The 12,793-nt window shown below is 43.9% G+C and overlaps 2 protein-coding genes across 2 annotated transcripts in view; one reads left to right on the top strand and one right to left on the bottom strand.

Annotated features, from left to right (window-relative positions):
- The window catches only part of XKR6 (XK related 6), a gene marked incomplete at both ends in the record, with an annotated part of 234,654 nt that overhangs the window by 180,575 nt on the left and 41,286 nt on the right, over positions 1-12,793 (bottom strand). The window lies entirely within an intron of this gene.
- On the top strand, positions 956-1,636 carry LOC308273351 (small ribosomal subunit protein eS6-like; the record flags this gene model as incomplete). The annotated part of the gene is made up of 1 exon (XM_080710433.1): positions 956-1,636. One exon carries the CDS (start codon positions 956-958, stop codon positions 1,634-1,636), a length of 681 nt encoding a protein of 226 aa, XP_080566559.1.

Raw genomic sequence — 12,793 nt, 5'->3', positions numbered from 1 at the left:
CTGAGCCTCGTCCTCCAGCATGGCACGTGATGCCCCACAGCAAGCCACAACGGCGGCGCTGTGCCAACCCACAGTGTGTGCCAACTCTGGTCAAGACCTTAGATGATAAAGTAATGAGGTTTTACTAGTTAGCAGACACACTTTAGCTAAGCTAAAGTTATAGTAACTATAAAACTCTACTGGCCAAATCAGGAATATTAACAATGAGTTCCTTAGCAGAACCAATGAACTCTAATGAGTTAGTTTTAAATTTTGACAAACTAATACTATATGTTTCTGTAAAAACAATCTCTCCCTGTATACACTGGATACAATGTCAACCCTATTCTCCTGAAACACTGCCTCCTTAGTTCTGAGCAGCCTCTTTCTGTGGAGGCCGAGGCCTCAGCACAAGGGCTGGCCTGCAAAGCCCTTTCTGACAAGCCCGCCTCGGCTCCTGCCTTCACACCAGTCACTCCTCACCAGCCGCACCCCAACTCCCCATGCACGGGTCCCATCTGGACACTATTCTGAGTCCAACACGTCTACCAGTCGGAAAGCCTCCAAGTGAAGGGCTCTGCGGGCACCTGCCAGAGAGCTGCACACAGCTGCTGAGCAGCTGGACGGCTGTTTGGACACAGTACTGCGCACCCAGAGGTGCCCACACACCGCATCCTGAAGTCTAAGCACGAGGCCAGAAAAACGCTCTAAGAAATACTGGGTGAAATTTTCAAAAATGCATTTTTTGGGGGGGCGGGTCTGAGGATGGAACCCAGGGACATTCGACCTCTCAGCTACACCCCCTGCCCTCTTTTTTATTCTTTATTTTGAAACCAGGTCTCACTGAGTTGCAGAGGACCTCACTAAGTAGCTGAGGCTGTCCGTGAACTTTGTCCGAATGCTGGGATTATGTCTGGCTCAAAAATGCATTTTGACTCTTTTTCGTGGCGCCGGGTAGGCGATCAGCTGCGCCAAGATGAAGCTGAATATCTCCTTCCCAGCCACTGGCTGCCAGAAACTCATTGAAGTGGACGATGAACGCAAACTTCGTATATTTTACGAGAAGCGTATGGCCACAGAAGTTGCCGCTGATGCTCTGGGTGAAGAATGGAAGGGTTATGTGGTCCGAATCAGTGGTGGGAACGACAAACAAGGTTTCCCCATGAAGCAGGGTGTCTTGACCCACGGCCGTGTTCGCCTACTGCTGAGTAAGGGGCATTCCTGCTATAGACCAAGGAGAACTGGAGAGAGAAAGCGCAAATCTGTTCGGGGTTGCATTGTGGATGCCAATCTGAGCGTTCTCAACTTGGTTATTGTAAAAAAAGGAGAGAAGGATATTCCTGGACTGACGGATACCACTGTGCCTCGTCGCCTGGGGCCCAAAAGAGCCAGCAGAATTCGAAAACTTTTCAATCTCTCCAAAGAAGACAATGTCCGCCAATATGTTGTCAGAAAGCCCTTAAATAAGGAAGGTAAGAAACCCAGGACCAAAGCACCTAAGATTCAGCGTCTTGTTACTCCACGCGTCCTGCAACACAAACGCCGGCGTATTGCTCTGAAGAAACAGCGTACTAAGAAAAACAAGGAAGAGGCTGCAGAATATGCTAAACTTTTGGCCAAGAGAATGAAGGAAGCCAAAGAAAAACGCCAGGAATAGATTGCCAAGAGACGCAGGCTGTCCTCTCTGAGAGCTTCTACTTCTAAGTCTGAGTCCAGTCAAAAATAAGAATTTTAAAGTGTAACAAATAAAGATCAGACCTTAGATCTCAAAAACAAACAAAAAAAAAATGCATTTTGAAGGAAAGACTTTAACTAGATGTTAAACCTGGAAGCCAAAAACAGATACAAATGGCTTTTTTTTTTTTTTTTTTTGGTGGTACTGGGGGGTGGAACCCAGGGGCTTTCTACCTCCTAATCCTTTATTTGGAAACAGGGCCTCACTCAGTAGCTGAGGCTGGCTTCGAAGCTGCGCGATCCTCCTGTCTCAGCCTCCCAAGCGCGGGGATTACAAGCGTGCGCCACCATGCTTGGCTACAAATGGCTTTTTAAGAGGTAGAAAACCATACTCAAAAGGAAAAAACCATATAAAAACAAACTGAGGAAAATATCTGTAGCAAATATTAATATGGGTTGAGTTAGAAACTGCTAAGGAAAAGATAAAATCACCCAATGAAATGTGGGGACAATCACAGATAGCTCCCCAAAGGAAGATGACCAGAAAACATATGAACGTATTTTCAGATGCGCCCAAAACTAAAGAAACCCAATGCAACCGAGACGCAACAAACGGATGGGCGTGAGTGTGGCTCAGCACAAGAGGTAGATATTGCAGTTCTTTGTCACCTTTTAAAAAGCCCACAGGATAGTGCCTGGTCCTAGAAGTAGTCACAGCAGTGAACACATGGATCTTTCTACAAAGCAAATAAAAACGTCCTCTTAGGTTCTTGTACTCAGTCGTCTTGCTTGCACATTCTCTTTATTTTATAACAATGACTGAGAAGGTTCTAACAGTCATATTATTGATTAAAAACCCTCCTCCTTTTTATTATATTTTAAAATGGCTTCATGATCAGACTACAGCTGAGGCTCAATGTGTCTAGTGTTACAAAGCTTCTGTTCTCCCAGCTCTGACTCTCCTGGTAGCAGAGATATTTTCAGAACTTGGGTGCTGCAGTCCTGCTAAGAGAGCCCACACTGTCCAAAAGAAAGGATGAGACTAGCAATGGATACATCTTATAAATGGGTGGCTTATCCCAACCCTGATGAAGACAAAAAGTCTCTGGGACACCAGTTAGAATCAACTCTCCTGATGTAGAGCCATTCATCCATTAATGGACACCTCTAACTTTCTTCTAATGAGGATGCTACTGTGAACAGGGGTGTAGACATGGCTCTTTAAGGCCTCACTCTCAGTTTCTTAGATATATACCCGAAGGAGAATTGCTGGATCAAACAGCAAATCTATTTTTCACTTTTGGAGAAAGTTGAGTATTGTTTTACATTCTAGTTGTACCAGTTTACATTCCCACCAACAGTGCACAGCGTGATAAATAGTCCTTCTTAAGGCAACTAGCACTTGAAAAAAATTAGAATTTGCAAAGTGCTTTCATATACATTATGCAAACCTTCGTCCATGATTCATTAGCTGAAAGCCTCCTTCTGTTGGCAAGTATTCAAGGTCCTTTTTCTATTTTTCTTTATTTCTAAATAAATGTTCTTTTCTAATCAGATTGGTATAAGCCAACTATACTATATATGTAGCTAGCTAAACACTAACAATGTAAATCACAGCGCAGGACTTAAGAAGACACACAAATAAAACCGTGAACACAATGGGTGATCCTTGAGGCTCCCGGGGGCAGGACACTCACCGCGGCGAGCGCCTCCACGGCAGCCTGCATCAGCACGGCTGGATGTGCTCAGAGTACAAAGTACTTCTAGATAACAAAAATGGCCTAACAGTATCAGTAAAAACTCAAAATTCAAAAACAGTTAGGGAGAAGGACCCCTCCCCCGACTGGTGGGGATTAAACCCAGGGCCTCATGCACGCTAGGCACACTCTACCACTGAGCTACAATCCCAGCCCGGGAAAACTTTAAATATCACCCAGTGTGACATCCTAGAGGAACGCAGTCTTTAAGTTAGTGACCTACTTCACGTAATTCTCTCAGATAAATAACCCTTTGGCATAATCTTCAAAAGTTTGGAGAGCTATGTGGTATTAATGATGTTAAGTTCTCAGGAAGAATCTAGGCCAGAAAAATAAGTATGCAATTATATTCATTATCTAGCAGTGGAGCAGCCAAATTTAATAACACTGTAAAATGTATGTGTTTCAACTTGGAAAGTCAATGCTCTATACATTAATCAGTGATAAATGTTTATTTTGGGTCCTTTGCTTCTTACATTGATTTATATGTTTACCTTGCACCAGTACCAATTACAATGTTTTTTATAATTATCAATGTTCAAGTTTTTTAAATTAAACTCACTACTAAGAATTGTAAGTACACACACACACAACACACACACATTTTTGACAACTTGCTTTCAGTTGTTAACAATCTTTTTTTTTTTTTTTTTTTTTTGGTGGTACTGGGGTTCCTGGAAACCCTTCTACCTCTGGGCTACACTCCCAGACCTATTTTTATATTTTTATTTGAAAACAGGGTCTCTTAAGCCAGCGAGGCTGGCTTCGAACCTGCTCGATCCTCCCCAAGCGCAGGGACTACAAGCGTGCGCCACCACGCCTGGCCAGTTGTTAACCATCTCATTTCAGATGTTACATTCTTGTTGGAAAGCAAAACTTTAGAAAATATTAGCCGTGTGTGTGTGTGTGTGTGTGTGTGGAGTACAGGGCTTGACCCAGGGACAGTCTACTTCTAAGCTACACCCCAGCCCTTTTTATTTTTGGAGCATGGTCCTGCTAGGTTCCTGAGAGTCTCACTAGGTTGCTGAAAATTTCCCAAATTGCTAAGGCTGTTCTTGAACTGTCTCAGCCTTCCAAGTATCGAGATTACAGTAGTCATTTTTTAAACATAAATTAAAGATAATTAGGAAAATCTGGACTAATACTCTAATTCAGAAATCTGCTTTTCTACTTCATATTGGACAGTCAACCAAAGGAGTCACATCGCACAAAGATAGTCCCACCTTTAAGAGCATCACCTTTATACAAACGCTGCGTCCTCAGGGAAACCACCCCAACCACCCCAACAAAAACAGCCCGATCACCCATTCCACCACAACCTACCTGCGGCCCCCCTTACCTGTGGGAGCTTGCTTGCCAGCACAACATACTACTAAATACTGTATTTTCACTATCTATTTTCTACCACCCCTCCTAGAATGATTCTCTCCTGCAAGAATGATTCTAATTTCCTGGCATTTATATATATGAAACTATATTCCATAGTTTTCTCATTCAAGGAAGGAAAAACAAAAAGCCTTAATGCTATTCTATTAATCTAGACAATTCATTTTACCAATGAGGAAGCTGACGCCCTCCCATTTACGAGTAAGTTACGAGTAAGTTTCTATCCTTAGTCTCAGCGGGACTCGTGAGATCATGCATAACTCACGGCTCCACGGATACCTCAGTGTGAACGCAGGCCAGCTTTAGCTAAACACAGATGGAACTGGTCACAAAGAAGCACAGGCATCTTTTGAAGTTTGAAGCAGAAGTCACAGGCAGAAGCTGAAGACCCTGGATTACCACTGACACTCCTCAACAGAATTAGAGTAATCACTTCTGTCGAAGGTCAAGAAAGTACTGCAGCTCACTGTTCAGCTGGTGAAGCAATAATAAAACCCAAGCTCTATGAGTTTAAAGGCACTGTGAGGGTGGCTGAGGTAGACAAAAATGAAGAAAAGAAAGCTCACACAAACACGCACACACGCATGCATGCACACGCACACGTACACACGCGCACAAGCCAACACAGGGATCCAGGGAGCAGGCCATGGCTAAAAGCTCACTGGCAGGGGCTGCATGACTTGCATAGCCTAGGGTGCGATGGAGATGCAGGGCACTTCAGAGTGACCATGGGCTTCAAGATGGCAACGAGGAACTGCACCACGGGCTGGGAAGGAGAGCGGGGCGGAGGCCGTGGGCACCGGGCGGAGCGGAGGCCCTCAGAGGCCGTGGGCACCAGGGCAGCCTTCACAGCACTGCAAGGTCCAACTGTGTCTTCACACACCCTGGGTGGCGGGGAGGAGACTGTGTTTAAATAAAGGGGAAGGAAGGGTAGGCACATTAAGATCTTAAAAACAATTCCGTGGTTGAGTAGAAGATTAATTACCACAGAGCAGATGGGCACTTACTTAGACAGGAAATACAAAATTGATACGTTTTGTTGTGAGGATCATAATGAAGACGCTCTGGAGTCTGTCAGTACCCAGGAAAGATCAATATGGCTTCTTGAGAGCACAATGACAAGAGCCTGCACATTATGGCTGCAATACTAACGTAAGAGGGACAGGAAGTGCCAGCGACAAATGTCCCCCTACTCATGGCTTAGAGCTAGCCAGGGCAAAGGCAGAGAGGCGGAAGGAAGGGGGAGGGAGGGAGGGAAGGCACGCCACACCTTAATCTAGGAACCTCAGCGCTACACACGCATTCAACTAACTGGGGGCAGCACACGTGTTCCCCAATACTAGATCCTGTAGTCACACAACCGCACTGCTCAGCAGGTCAGAAACTGACGTGCTGACATCACACACGATGACGTGCATCTACACATGACTGAGTGCCCCATTTTAGAGAGTCTGTCCCGGGGGACTTGCTGTTTTTTCTGTGGTAATCCTTATTCATGGCTAAGATCGCATTTTAAGAACACAAATTAAGATCTCATTTTAAGAACACGGTGCAAGACTACACTGTGGTGCCTTCCGCCTTTATGCGCTTTTCCGCCCACTGTACCTGCGTGGCTCCAGCCTCTCTCTTCCCTGGTCACACACATGCAATTCAACCGCCCCCTCTTTCTCTTCCTTTTAAGGTCTTCATATGGATTACGCCTCTTTCAATTTCTATGTGGGAGAGGGAGAAAGGAAGAAAGGGAGGTGGAGGGGGGGAGGGGGAGAATTAAGATTGGGAGCTGAAATACACCTGAATTACATTACGACACAAAAGAGTGGTAATTAAAATAGAAGATATGACAGAAATTGTTTTCCTGAGTTTGTCTTTTAAATTTATAATGTTGAAGTGGAAAATACCTTAAGAACCATTAAATTTCATTATTTAAGTACAGCTAGTTTTTAAAAACTACTCTGGAGCTGAGGATAAAGGTCAGTGGTAGAGCTCTTATCTAACATTCACAAGAACCCCAGCACTAAAAACAAAACCTGTTTAAAATGGTTTAACGTCAAAATCACAAGATAAAGAAGGGCACCCAGGGAAAGGTCTCTGTGTGTCCTGGTCCATTAGCCACAAGTCTCCCCAGAGCCAGTGCTGCCCGCTGTCCCGTCCACTGCAGGAGCCCAGCAATGCCTGGAGGCTGCAGAGCACTGGTCCCTACGCTGCTGCTTTTCTTACACATACATACAATAAAGTCCTATTTATAAATTGGGTGCAATAAAAAGAATAAATAAAAGATTTCACTTTTCAGAATGGCACACAACTTAAAACTTACAAATTGTTCATTTCTGGAATATTCCAACTAGTATTTCTATACTATGGCTGACTGCAGGTTAACTGACTTCAGAAATTGAAACCAGAATGGTGTGTGGGGGGTTAATATACTGTTTCCCCCCTAACACCAAGAGTCATTTTTTCTCTGCATTCTATGTTCTAACACAGTGGATCTCAAATTTCAGGACTTTGAGTTACTGCTGAAAAGAATTAAGCTAAGAAGGCAGCAATCGCTGAGTTGTGTACTTCTGTGAGGGGCACTCTACCTCTGAGCTACACCCCCAGCCCTAGTGTCCCCCCCCCCCTGAAACAGAGTCTCAACAAGTTGCAAAAGGCCTCACTGAACTGCTGAGGTTGGCCAGGAACCTGTGGTCCTCCTGGCTCAATCTCCCAAGTAAGGGATTACAGGCATGTGTCACCACACCCAGATGAATTCTAATTTTTTAATCTTAATCTTCCTTCTTGGGCCCTCTCCAAGTCCATGCAACAAAGAGAGTAGCCAGTTTTGTTTTTTTTAATAAAAATAAAAATATTCTCAGAACTAGGCATGGTGGCAATCACTTGTAATCTTGGTACTTGGAAGGCTCAGACAGGAGGACTGGAGGTTCAAGGGCAAGCTGAGCAAGTTAGCAAGAGTCCCAGCAACCTAACACGATTGCTAGACTGCTCCAAAACAGAAATTTTTAAAAAAAAGGATTAGGGGTATAGCTTAGAGATAGTGTGCCTCTGGGTTCAATCCCCAGGATAACACACACACACACACACACACACACACACACACACACACACACACACACCATTAACAGGATAGTCTTAGAATCAAGGAGGTCTTCAAGTTGAGAAAATCAGAGAGATTATGATTAGTATATCAGGAAGGACAGTTAAGTTCCCAGTTCTCTGAATTTTTACAAAATGACTAATTTTATCTGACATGTTCTATATTCTCTAGGCAAAACTACATAAAACAAATAAATTATGCCCCAAAGTCATAAGCTTTTTTTTTGCACTAAAGTATCTGGAACACTTCATTAGCTAATAGTAAAAACTGACCTCAAGAAAATTTTTCAATAATGTACTAATATATACTCTACTAGTTGCCACATTCTGGATAATTTTTAATTACTTGTTAGTGATTAGTAAAAGTAATTAGTTCTCTAGTACACTGTATGATAATTCCACAAGAACACTATCAGCCTTCAGTATTAAGTGAGGATTGTAAATTTAACAGTTTCACTCTTAGTCTTCATGACAAGGATGTCAACTTGATGAAGGGAGATTCTTGTCTCTGAATAAGACAAACCACTTCTCTGTAAACTACAATTCTCCACGTGATCTATACAACTGGCCAGGTACCGAAGCCAAACACTCAGGCATCATTTCTGATGTGCACTGCTAACAAAAACTCTCAGGACTGCAAAGCACAGAAAAGCAAGTAGGAACAAATCACCGCAGCCAGTGGCCAAGGTGCTGGACGCCCTCGGCAGGAGCAGGGCCGGCGCCTGGGCGCTCACTGGGAAAGACTCGGGCCACTTTCAGGACAGAGCTCTAGTGGGAGGGGCTCTGCCCACTCCTCAGCACTGGGAAGTGCAGGCGTGAGGCTGGACCACTCAACTCCATGGGCCCTGCAAATTGACCTCAAGAGCGCCCTCCAGGCCAGGCCTCCCACTGAGGAGAAAGTGCTGCAGGGGAATCAAGCAGTGAAAGGGACACAGAGACAAAGACACAGGTAAAAAAAAAGGGGAAGCAGGCCACCTCAGAGCAAGCTGCCTGGGCAAAGCCACACAGAAGGAAGGAGCACTGAAAGGGTTAAAAGGAAACCTATACAAGCAAGCCTCCTCTGAGAGGTGAGAAAAACTAACAGATAGCAAAGGTACTGAGACCTGGAGCCAGGTAAAGCTCAGGGCGAGCTCAGGGTGAGCTCTCACCTAGCAAGCACAGGTGCTGCTCCAACAGCACAGAGAAAAGTTATAAAGTGTTGCCATCAAAAGCAGTGCACAGTTCTTAACAAAAATAAACAGCTAATGTTTCTACAATGAAGCCTACCCAAAGCACACAATTTCCAAATAAGCTAAAATATAATGAAAATGATTTTTTTAAAAAATCAGAAGAGGTAAATAAACCCAAGTCCAAGTAACATTCACAAGTAAAAAAAAAAAAATCATTTCAGAAATGAAGATTATATAGAAAATGAAGGTAAAGCCGGGCGTGGTGGCGCACGCTTGTAATCCCTGCGCTTGGGAGGCGGAGACAGGAGGATCGCGCAGGTTTGAAGCCAGCCGTGCTGGCTTAAGAGATCCTGTTTCCAAATAAAAATACAAAATATTTCTGGGAGTGTACCCCGGAGGTAGAAGGGCTTCCAGGAACCCCAGTACCACCAAAAATAGATAAATAAATAAATATATATATATATATATATATATATATATAAAATAAAAAATGGTCTGAAGCTATATACTGAAAACTAACCTTATGTCTGAGACTACCAAGCACAACAACAGCTTTACTGGACTTGAAAGAAGTCCTTTAAAAACTTCTAAGCAAACACAGCTTATAGCTCAAAGGAAACTACATTTAATTTTGCCATTAGTAATCTATGCCAGAAAAAAAAAACAGAAACATATTTAAGATCTTAAAATGCAAAACAACAATTTTATACCCAGCAAAAGTGTTCTTCAGGTATCAATAGAGCCTATTAAGAATTCAAAAGTTGTTGTTGAGCTGACAATAGTCTCCTAGACAATAAGCTTTTAGAAAAACAAAATGACTTTAGAGAAATACTATATTAAAACTACTGTGAGCATAAACTACGCACAGACCATCGTTTACTTGCAGAACTAAGGGAAAGTGTGGGTTAAGAGGAAGTGACTCTAAGATGATGGCTGTATGGTATGTGGATACAGTATGAGGAGAATGGAGAGAACATATGCAAAAACAAATTTAACTGTATCCCATAGTTATCATTACTGTTTTTAATACCAGTACTATCATTCAGAAGTCCAATAAGTATTATGGGACAAAGCAAATGATATTCTATCACCCATAGGATGTGCACTGAATGCATGCGCCTCTCCAAAACTCCTATGTTCAAACCTTCTCTCCAAGGTGATGGTCCTGGGAGGAGGGAACATCAGGAGGTCATGAGTGTGGGGCCCATGATGGGATTAATGCCCTCATAAAGGGTCCAGAGAGCTTGTTCTGTGTTACTCCGCTTCCTAGTACAAGTACCTGGGATAATCAGCTTAAGAGAGAGATTTGTGTTGCCTCCCAACCCTGGGGATTTCAGCCATGACCAGTAGACTCACGCCTCTGGGCCCACCGTGAGGTGGCAGGAGAAGGCCCATCCCCTCATGGAAGGTAGAGAAAGGAAGAAGCAGGGTCCTCATATCCCCTTCAAGGCCAGGCCCCTAAGGAAGGACAGCCTCTGACTACACCCTACCTCTGCGAGTTCCAACCACCTGCCACTAACACCCACCTGGAAACCAAGCCTTGCATTAGTTCCTGAGTGGGCAGCCCTGCCTCCAGGGGTGGGGGACTGGAATGAGATACAGATACATAAAAGGATGCAATATGTCACTGCAGCTGTTATTTGCTTAAGGAAAGTAAATTTTAGGGCGGAGGCACTGGATAATTATTTTTCTGAAAAGAGGGCAGTAGGTCAAATTTAAGTTTGGGAACCTCTGCAACAGATGGGCCTTTGGAGGAAACTCCAGATCCAAACTACAGCATTCTATCTTCTCACATTAGGCAGACTTCAAGGAGGGACCCATCTGCAAACCAGGAACAGACCCCTTTTCAGGAACGGAATGAGCTGGCACCCTGATCCTCCAGCCTTTGAAACCGTTAGGAATATGTTTGGTGTTTAAGCCACCCAGTCTGACCGAGACCACACGTGAAGCTGAGAAGCCAGGCATCTCCTCATACAGAAGAGATTACATAAACACACGATAATCCGCAGAGAATGGTACTTCCCAAGAGAGACAAGTCAGATCCATGCTCTGATCTGAAGCCCATCTCGAGCCAGGCTCCACACAAAGCACCAGGCTCCACGAGGTCACTGAGGGTTCATGGGGAAAGTGAGAGGCATTCCTCAGCTGGCAACAACCACCACTGCTTATGTGAAACTTGAGCCTGTCTCTCAGCCCTTGACCGGTCCCTAATCACACTCTCAAAGACAGAGCTGAGGACCGACAGCCAAAGCCAACCTGCGCCCTTAAAAGTCAGGACAAACCCAGGCATGACGACACACGCCTGTAATCCCAGTACTTGGGAGGCTCAGACAGGAGGACGGCAGACCCAAGGGGTCGTGTGGCTGGGAAGGGATCGGGGGTGGTGAATGCACAACTGCAGCTTCATGAAACACACCACCTGGCCACCTAAGACTTGTGTTCTTCTGTTTATATACTAAATACTTCAATAAAAAGTAACACAGAAAGATGTAGTTCTGAACGGAGCATCAGCATGGACTAGGACACTTCATGCTGGTTCATATGCATATGCTCCTGCTCACCAGGAAGGCTCAGAACCGGGATCAACCCAGCAACGAGCACTGCTGCCTACACTAGGTCTTGAAATACTGGTTCTCATTTAGAGGCCTACTCAGGAGTGAATCTGAGGGGCTCCTGCTGCCCAAGGATGGCACAATCTGGCTTTAATGAAGATTAAAACTACAACTGATTTTAAACTATTGACTATGCTAAAATCCGATTTTAATCCTTAAAAAAAGGAGCCGGGCGTGGTGATCGTGGTTCGCAGACAGCCTCAGCTACTTAGTGAGGGCCTCTGCAACTCAGTGAGACCTGGTTTCAAAATAAAGAATAAAATATAGGGCAGGGGGTGTAGCTTGGAGGTCAAATGTCCCTGGGTTCCACCCCCAGGCCGGGGGGGGGGGGCGGGGGGGGGATGAACTGGCCAATTTCTGAGGATAAAAGAGAATCTTAAAAACTGTATAAATGCCAGGCTTAGTGGCACACACTTGTAATCCCCACACTTGGGAGGCGGAACTAGGAGGATCGCGCAGGTACTAAGCCAGCCGCGCTGGCTTAAGAGACCCTGTTTCCAAATTTAAAAAAGTATAAAAATAGGTCTGGGAGTGTAGCCCGGAGGTAGAAGGGCTTCCAGGAACCCCAGTACCACAAAAAAAAAAAAAAAACTGTATAAATAAAAAGAATCAAATATTTATCCTGACTTTCCTAAATAAACAGCCAAATAGGAGATAAAACAAACATATTTTTATATAATTATTCCAGTTAATAAATGAAAACAAAATGACAGGATTCAAATATCATCATCTTACAACTTTTAATGAGATAATAAATCTAAGCATTGCACATCAACAACTAACACTTCCAAGAGCTGAAAAACAGACATTATATGTCTTTTGATAGAAAAATAAACACTACAACATATAATTTTGCTGAAGGGATAAACCCCAAATCTGATCAAGCACTGGAATTCAGCTGCCAATCTTAAAAAAAAAAAAAAATACAAGAGGGCAAGGAGGATGTTAAATTATACCGGAGAGGACAGACTGAGAACACAGGGGTCAAATGGCTGGAAAAGCCTTAAAACAGAGGAAAAGCCTTAAAAACAATCTAAAAAGAAAAAAAGCCAAAACTGCAGTGTCTGTCAATTATAGGGAAACAAAACCTAAAGAATTTTTTAAAAAGTAACTCCCAGAAAAGTCA

Source organism: Muscardinus avellanarius (assembly GCF_963383645.1).
Source record: "Muscardinus avellanarius genome assembly, chromosome: 14".
NCBI classification, from domain to species: Eukaryota; Metazoa; Chordata; class Mammalia; order Rodentia; family Gliridae; genus Muscardinus; species Muscardinus avellanarius.
Note: the sequence above shows the minus strand (reverse complement) of the source record. Positions and strands in the feature narration are given on the sequence as shown.